The following is a 9,547-nucleotide window of genomic DNA, read 5'->3' on the forward strand; positions in this document are numbered from 1 at the left end:
TTTGAGAATAATGAACCAATCACTGAGTTAAACTTGTTCATTTGTGTTTGTTGGAGCATTTTTAGGTAAAGAAATAGGGAAGGAGTAGGCATCCATTCTAGAAAAGTAAAATATAACTATAGCAAAAATTTTGGGGGAAAAACATCTACTTTTACCTGAACTCATTTTGTGAAGGGCTTCTTTTGCAAAAAATTTTAAAGTGCCAAGCATTTTGCTTAGTAATTTAAAAACCATATTTATTAAAGGCCCTGCCACAGTAACATAATTTTTAGGAAATGGTAATTCACTCCTCTCAATGTAATTCAAGCTACAGCCCAAACCAAAAGGCGACTCTCCACAGCACAGCGGCTGGCTGGGCCCCTACTGCCCGCTGGGAGCTCGGCTGCACCTGTCCACACAAAGCGCTGACCCAGCGCCAGGCACGTCCACGGTACCAGAGCTCTGGAAACAGAAGCCGTCTCTGTCACTGTTGCTGCTGCTGCTGCTACCACCACCACACACAGCAAAAACTGGGTCGAAACGCTGGTTTGGTCATTTGAAAAAATATTATTTTTAAAAGTGTGGCTGAAATTCAAATTGCAGAGAGAGAAAGGATCAACATTCAGCCCTTAAAGACTTAGATAAGAAAATGTTTCTTGTGAGAAATTTTCGCTTTGTAAAATTTTCACTATATTCTAAGTTCAAGAACCTCTGCCAGTATTAAAAATTATTTCTAATGAAAAAAAAAAAGAGCTGGTTCCATTTATATAGATGTTATAAATGAAATTTACATTGTAAAGTAAAATGGGAAATTCTTCCAAGATTAATAAATAAAGCCAATTCAATTATTTGTGGAACATGAGAATCAAGGATAAAACATGGACAAGTCCATAGGAGAAAAGCCTGCGTTGCTTTTAACATCATCTCTCTCTAGCCCATCAAACCTTCTTCCAAACTGACAGACGCTTAACCTGCCCGAAGTCCTGCCGTCCCGTCCTGTCCCGTCCCTCTGTCCCTCTGTCCCTCTTCGACATGAGGAAGAGCTACCAACTGCAACCAAGCAGCTAAAGACTGAGGTGGGTACAGAAGAAAAAAAACCCTGGATAACCAGACCTGTAAATAACCGAAATGCTATGAAAATCTGTTAACAACGTAGATTAAATGTGAAAGCATGCATTATGTCTGTAGTAATAATGTGAATGGCACAAAAAATTTTCCTCAGGTATACAAAAACGAAGATGCTTATTACATCACAGACAAGGGGTCAACATGTCTCCCCTCCCCAACTTTCGTCTTACCCTTAACTTAAAGGGGGAATAGTCACTAACACATCCAAACCATACTTGTCTGTCAACTGCAGTCATAGATTGGCTACAGAAGGTTTGGCAAAACTCAATGAAGTATCCTGAGAACTAATTGGCAGTACAGAATGTGCAACAGGAATACTGTATGTTTTATTAATAGTTTTGAATTCTTTATTGCAATCTTTATATCAGTAAAATTTACAATAAATTTATTGTACTGAAAAAAATAAGTGATAAAATGCAATACCTGAGTGTCTTTCTTGACTGGTTTAGCTTTGTTATCCACAACTTTCTTCCTAAATTCAAGAAGCACTTCTTTACAGTCCTCCAGGTGGACCTCCGGCTCCCAGGTGTCATCGTCCGACGTGTATCCTTTCCAGCGGACTTTATAAAGTACTTTGCCCTGTTATATAAGTGAAGAAACAGGCAAATAAAGAACATTACTGATGACCAAATTTCCAAAAACATATAATTGCTGACAATATAAGAACAAACTTGAAGTGATGATTAATATCATTATAAAGTACATTCATCTCCTGAAGTGGCTTAAGAAAAAAAATGGGATCACACCAAATGCAGTAGCAACAAAAGCAACAATAAACAAGTGCGACCACATCAAACTAAAAAGCTTCTGCACAGCAAAGGAAACCATCAACGAAACGAAAAGGCAGCCTACTGAACCAAGAAAGTATTTGCAAATCACAAATCTGATAAGGTGCTAATATTCAAAACATATAAAGAATGCACAGAATTCAACAGCAAAAATTTCAAACAATCCAATTAAAAAATGAGCCAAAGATGTAAATAACCGTTTTCTAGAGAAGACATACAGATGACCAAGAGGTACATGAAAGGTGCTCACCATCACTAATCATCAGGGAGATGCAAATCACACCCACAGTGAGATGTCTCCTCACACCTGTCAGAATGGCCATTATCAAAAAGAGACAAGTGTTGGTGAGGATGTAGAGAAGGAGACTCTCGTGCACTGCTGGTGAGATGTAAACTGGTATGGCCACTACGGATGACAGTGTGGCGGTTCTCCAAAGAGTTAAAACTGGAACGACCACATGGCCCAGCAATCTCACTAACTTGAAAAGACATCTGCACCCCTAAATTCACTGCAGCATTATCTACAGTAGCCAAGACATGGAAAAAACCAAAGTATCCTTCCAGGGATGACCGGATAAAGAACATGTGGTACATATACACAACGGAATACTACTCGGACATCAGAAAGGATGAAATCTTGCCATTTGTGACAACATGGATGGATCTTGAGAGTATCCTGCTAAGCAGTCAGACAGAAATGATGAGAACCACGACTTCACTCAAATGTGGTATATAAACAGAGCAACAAACGAACAAACACAACAAACTCACAGACCCAAAGACCCAAAGAACAGTACGGTGGTCACCAGAGGAGAAAGGGGTAGTGAGGATGATGAGGGTAAAGGGGGTCAAATATATGGTGACGGAAGGAGACTAGATGGTGAGCACACAATGCAACATACAGACAACATAGTAGAAAATGATGAACCTGAAGCTTAATATAATGTTATTAACCAATGTTACCCCAGTGAAATTAATTTAAAAAACTAAAACGATAAAATTATTAGAAAACAGGACGTGGTTCTATAGTGCAGCGGTTAGCACATCTGCTTTACACGCAGAAGGTCCTGGGTTCGTGCCCCAGTGGAGCCATGGTTCATGGTCTACGGCCATGTCACCTTGAACAAGCCCGATGTCTGATCTCGGAAGCTAAGCAGGGTCGGGCCTGGTTAGTACTTGGATGGGAGACCACCTAGGACAACCAGGTGCTGTAGGCATAAATAATAAATAATAAAAAGCTTAAAAATTAGAAAACATAGGGATAAATTTTCAGGACCTGGGATTTGACAGTGGATTCTAGGATATAACACCAACAACACAAACTAAAAATAGAGAAAAAGAGTATCACAGGACCAAAAACGTATGCATCAAAGGACATCAACAGAGTGAAAAGGGAACCCACAGAATTGGAGAAAATATTTGCAAATCACATCTGATAAGGGACTAATATCCAGAATGCAAAAATGACCCCCACAACTTAAATAAACAAACAAATGAGACAAATAACCCACTTAAAAATGGGTAAAGGACTTGAACAGACATTTCTCCGAAGGAGACACACGAATGGCCCAGGAAGCACATGAAAAGATGTTCAGCATCGTCAGTACTTAGGGAAATGAAAATCAAAATCACGAGATACCACTTTGCACCTAGGAGAGGAGTATACTAACACACACAGCAACAACAACGTGGAAACCAGTAAGTGTTGGTGAGGATGTGGAAATGTTAGAATCTCCTTACCTGGTGCTGGGAATGTAAAATGGTGCAACTGCTGAGGAAAACAGGCAATTCCTCAAAAAGTTAAACAGAATTACCTGATGACTCAGCAGCTCCCCTCCTAGGTAGAGACCCCAAAAGAATTGAAAACGGACTCAAACAGATACCTATACAGTTACGTTCGGTGTAGCATGTTCACTGAGAAGTAGAAACCCAAGTGTCCATCAACAGATGAACACACAAAACGTGGCGTATACACTCGAGAGAACGTTATTCAACCTTAAAAGGGGGGGAAATGCTGATACATGCTTCTTCATGGATGAACCTTAAAAACATTAGGCTAGGTGAAATAAGCTGGGCACAGAACACATGCTGTCTGAGTCCAGTTACACGAAGTACCTAGAACAGGTAAATTCACTGAGACAGAAAGCAGAGTGGTGGCTCCAGGGGCTGGGGGAGGAAGAACAGGGAATTACTGTCCAAGGGGGAGAGATTTCAGTTTGGGAAGAAGAGAACGTTCTGGACATGGAGGGTGGTGATGATCACACGACAGTGTGAAGGTACTTAATGCCACTGAGCTGCACACTTAATGGTTAAGATGGCAAATTTTAAGATACATATATATAAAACGCATATGACAATTAAAAAGAATTTAGTTACCTATTGTGCCTTTTGTTCATCTTCTTGCTCATTTTAAGAATTTTTATTTTAAATTCTTTATGGCTATTTGATCTTTGTCATATACAGCCCAAATGCTGGCTTCTCCAGATTTCTGGTTTATTTTTTCTGCTCAATGCACCATCTCCGTGAGAAGCAAGCACACACTCAGGAAGGTTTCCCGCAAGAACTGCAGAGCACCATCCCAGCCGCACACCTCACGCGTGCCTGATTTCATCCAGACAACCGTAAAGGCCGTCGACTTCCCAAGCCGAGTGCCACCACCGCTCCCTCCCATTTTACTCTTCCATCATTCTGCCAGCTGCAGAAGACAAAGCATTAACACCTAGTAGGACCAGAAACTAAGAAATGATGGCAGAAGAGTAGACGTAGACTCTTAACTTTTAAAGGTAATCCTGAAAACCCTCATAACTTTAAAATAATAATTAAGACTATCAAAACAGTTTTATGGTCAGCTACATAACCGAGTGCGGGGGCAGTGATTATATCAGCTGAGAAAATATGCACATTCTTTTTAGCAAAATCCTGTGCAAAAAGAATACTATTATATGACAACACTGTGTCTATGAAGGTATAGTTAAAACTGACAATAAACAAAGCCTGGCTGCCGAAGAAGCCTGTATGAATGAGGGGAAAGAAATCTCAGCAGCATGCAGTCTTGCCTAAAACAAAGCAGTGTGCCTGGTAGAAGTATCGTGAGAAGTGTTACATCCTTACAGCGGAGTGCAGGAATATGATATACTCGATAACAGTGCATGCCAACAAATGAGCCTTATTTGTGGGCCATATTATTTTTTATGTGCATAATATCAGTGGTAAATCTGTTACTCAATGTAGCTTTTAAAAAACACTATTTACTTTCAAATAGGCAAGAAAAAAATGTATATAGAGAAAAAAAGATAAAGCCAGTATTAACAGCCGGGGGAGGTGGGTAAAGATACAAAGGAGATTCTAGATAATTCTTACAACTTTTCTCACGATTAGAAAAAAAAGGCAGTCAAAACACTAGTACCTGTTCGCTTCTACACTGAATGGTTGCAAATGTAATGCCAGCTACCAATTAGATTTGATCTAGTCAGTGAGAAGGAGGGTATGACAACTGTTCTCAAGTGCTAAAGAGCACATCTCAACTCCTGCTCCGGGTTTAACTGACTGGTAATTGATACCAGCCTTCATTTCAGCCGTTGTTTCATTCATTCATTCAACAGATATTGTGACAGGAACCTTTTGAGTCTTATGGGTATAGCAGGAAACAAAATGAAATCCCTAAATTATATGTTCTTTTATGAGAGTCCCGTAGATCTAAATATTGCTTGTGACTTTGCCATATAGTAAGAAATTTCATGATAGCCCCAGGACTTATAAACTTATCTTCGAAATTCCGGAACAGTCTATATTTTTGGTAGCCAAGTTTTCTTTTAGCTTAATCAGTGAGCCAAACTAAAAGGCAGCAGATGGCTCCTCCCATTTTCCTAAATCGTGTACACTAGATAATTACAGTTTTTTGTTTAAAAAAATTCAAGGCTGGTGGGTCCAAGTGTTATGAACATAAAATGTTTTTTTTTTTAAAAAAGCGCAACTGTAATTAAGCATTTCAATGGACTTCAAGTGTGTTAATAATAGAAGTATAAATACCTGGTCTTTATACTACTGCTTTGAACTCAAAAATACCTCGTAAAAAAATGAGTTACAATAATCAATAATACTAAGAATATAAAGTAGAGAATAGCCTCCTATAAATTTTTCTCTAATGTTTGGAAATTAAGCAATATATGTGTGGATAACTTACAGAAATTGGGAAATATTTGTATCTGAATGAAAACGAACATACTACATGATTTATAAGACACATAATTTGAAAAAAAGGCTGAAAAACAATGAACTATGCATCCACCTCAAGATGTTAGAAAAAGACCAGTAAATTAAGAACATAAAGAAAAAGGAGAAACTAATGAAATATAAACCAAACATATAATCTAACATTAAAAAAGGGGAACCTCACAACCAATTTTGGTTTATTTTATGAACACAAAGTTGACTTAATGTTAGAAAATCAACATAATTTACATTAATGGAATAAAGGAAAAAAATGATGTGATTATTTCACTAAATACAGAAATTTAGTAAAAATTCAATATCTATTCATAATAAAAGTATTTGGCAATTAGAAATAAAAGGGAATTTCTTTAACCAACAAAGGGTAAATATATAAAAACTGTATTTGTACAAGAATAACAAACAATAAATGAAATTTTAAAAAGACAATTTACCACTGCATCGAATATACCTAAGAATAAATTTAATAAAAGATGTTCAAGACCTCAACAGAGATAGCTATAAAATATTATTGAAAGAAATCAAATTGATCTAAATTTATCCAGATTCCAGCAAATTCCCCCCAAAATCCCGTTTTTAATGCCTGCAAGGAAATTGACAAGTTGATTCTAAAGTTCCAAACAGTAAGAAAGATATGCTCACGAAACCTGATCTCTACATTAAATTACACACAAAATCAAGTGTAAAAATAAAATCTGAAAGGCGACTCAATAGAGGTTCTAGGGTAGAGAGAGATTTCTCAAACCATACATAAAAAGCACGCAACATCAAGACAGATTTAGTTTATCAACATTAATCATATGAACTTCTGTTTATCAAAAAGACACAGGAGCAAAAGAGATTTTGCAGTATACCACTAGCGAAGGTTTGACTCTAGACTACAGAAAGGATTCCAACAAATCAATAAAGACAACTCAGGAGAAAAAGGCACTTCATAAAAGACAACAAAATGACCCAGAAATAAGTACATGAAAAGATGCTCATTGGTTTCAACACTGATTACTAATGTAGGATGTACATTAACACTAACAACACTAATTATTAATGTAGGATAAAGAAAAATAGAAACTGAAAGTAGGAAATACCATTCTATACCCACCAGTGCTGGCTAACAATAACAAGTGGCTGATAACACCAGGTGGTGTTGGCAGGATGGGAAACAAAAGGAATTCTCATAAACCACTTTCAAAATATCCACTCAAGACTAAAGACATATGAGTTCTTATGTCTGAACAATTCCACTCCTAGGTGTATATAATCAAGAGAAACCTAAGTGCACAATCTTCCAGGAGGCATAGTCAATAAAATTCAAACGAGCGTTATTCACAGTAGCCAAAAACTGGAAACAACCCAAGACCCATGGACAGTAGAAAAAAGACTGTAATCTAGTCGTACAACTGAATACTATGCAGCACAGAAAACAAAATAAACTACAGCTCCACACAACACAGATTAAATCTCACAAAAAAAGCAGATACACGATACAACTATTGTGAGACTCCATTTAAATGAAGGGGAAAAATCAGGTCAAACGTGTTGAGGAATACATGCTTATGTGGAAAATTACAAAGGAAAGAAAGAAATCACCATTTAATAATTCAGGATAGTTTCTCTGGGGGATGGAAGGGGATCCAAAAGGATTTCTGGGGGTGGCTGTCTAGTATTTCTTGCCTTGGGTGTTGGCTTTGATAAGTAAGTTGTATAATAAGATTTATACACTAAATAAGCGAACCAAGTTTTTATTAAGCAATAGTGACTCAAATTCAAAATTGAAGCCAAAATCCCCAAGATTCCGTCAGATAATTTATTTTTTTCTGACCGTCCCCCGCCCCCCCCCCATTTGCAATAAAGTAAAAGAACACGGCTAATATAGAAACTTGGTGTCAATGCTATTCCCCAAGCCACACTCAGTGAGCAGCTGTTTTCAGTCTAACAGAATCCCAGACTGTGGCTTAGGAACAGCAGCAATCCCACAGGCTGGCTACTTTAAACACTTAGCACCGCGGTCCGCAACCTTTGTGGCACCAGGCACCGGTGCTATGAGAATCCAATGCCTGAGGTTCTGAGGTGGAGCTGAGGCGGTGATGCTGGCGCCGGGGGAGCGGCTGCAAATACAGAGGAAACTCAGCTGCTTGCATGCCGCTCACCTCCTGCTGGGCGGCCCGATTCCTTAATGGGCCACAGACATACAGAAAGCAGCCCGAGGGATGCGGACCCCGCCTCAAACCACAAACAAAGAGGCAGCGGCCACAGTCCCGGTGCACTAAGAGTGCTCACCTTCTAAATCAGTCATTCACCTGCAAGTCCAAGACCCTGAGAACCAGAACTTTTACTGAACTTAGGTCGCTAAGTCTAACCCTCCTTTACAGCCTTAAACACTTAAGTTTCTTAGTTTCATCCACTTGTGACTAGAGTATAGGCTTTTGGTGCACTACCTACAGAGCTAAGCTTGTAGCAAAAAGCGAATCCTCTTAATTCTAAAAACACCCCCCTTCTAACCAAACATTCCCCAAGCACCTGTCCCGCGCCAAGCACCGTGTTACACGCAGGTGATTCAAAACAGGGGAAAACTGGCTCCACCTCTCACCTCGGAGTGTCTTCAAGACACCTGGGGAAATTAGCTATAAAAATGTCCCCACCCTTACCGTACTACGACTAACAGTATTGGTGGCACTGGATTTTACTTATTTACTGACTTACTAGTCAATGTCAGCGAATGTGCGGGCCACAATTCATCTCTATCCTCGGGACCCGACACGGCCCCCGGCACACAGCAGGGGACCAGAAAGGGTTTGCAGAACGAATGTTCAAAACAATGAAAATTAACACAAGGTCGCGCTCGATGAACGGGAAACAGAACGAATACGCCCTAAGGAGCTGACCACCGAGTGGGGCGCTCGGCCACCTCACACCAGCGACCCAGCAAACACGAAGCATCACTGCCCGCCGGGGCCACGACGCAGGGGTGAGTGAAACCACTGGCGACCCCGCGGCAGGGACCCGAAAAAGGACCCGCGAGGCGTCAAACGCCGAGGCCGGGCGAGGGAGAGCGCGCTCGGCCTGATCCCCGGGAGCGGGCTGGGAGGGGCAGCGACAGGGGCTTCAGCGTGGCCGCCGCCGGCCGATGCTCAGGGACAGAGGTGGCGGGACCGGGGTCCGGAGGCCTTTACGTGCACCCGCCCAGCGGAACGGTGTCCCTAGGCGGACGGGCCACCGGCGGGCGCGTCCCAGGCCCCCCGCCCCGCGCCGCTCACGCACCCCCTCAGTCTTCACGTCCAGGATCTTCTCCACCTCGAACACGTCCTCGCCGTCCTCCTCGCTGTCGCCCACGGCCTCCGCTCCTGTCGCGCTCGCGTCCTTCTCCGCGCGCCAGGCTCCAGCTGCCTCGCCGTCACCTTCGGGCGGCTCCCCGTGGCTGGGGG

At 41.0% G+C, this 9,547-nt stretch overlaps 1 protein-coding gene and 1 pseudogene across 1 annotated transcript in view; one reads left to right on the plus strand and one right to left on the minus strand.

Annotated features, from left to right (window-relative positions):
- The window catches only part of MPHOSPH8 (M-phase phosphoprotein 8), a gene marked incomplete at its 5' end in the record, with an annotated part of 30,412 nt that extends 20,867 nt beyond the window's left edge, over positions 1-9,545 (minus strand). Inside the window, 2 exons of the mRNA XM_015592401.2 lie at positions 1,531-1,686; positions 9,384-9,545. Of these exons, the coding sequence (XP_015447887.1) occupies positions 1,531-1,686; positions 9,384-9,545 (318 nt within the window). The remainder of the gene's footprint in view (positions 1-1,530; positions 1,687-9,383) is intronic.
- LOC112482913 lies at positions 2,997-3,112 on the plus strand (annotated as a pseudogene).
- Positions 9,546-9,547: the final 2 nt, after the last annotated feature.

Source organism: Pteropus alecto, unplaced genomic scaffold (genome assembly GCF_000325575.1).
Source record: "Pteropus alecto unplaced genomic scaffold, ASM32557v1 scaffold16, whole genome shotgun sequence".
NCBI classification, from domain to species: domain Eukaryota; kingdom Metazoa; phylum Chordata; class Mammalia; order Chiroptera; family Pteropodidae; genus Pteropus; species Pteropus alecto.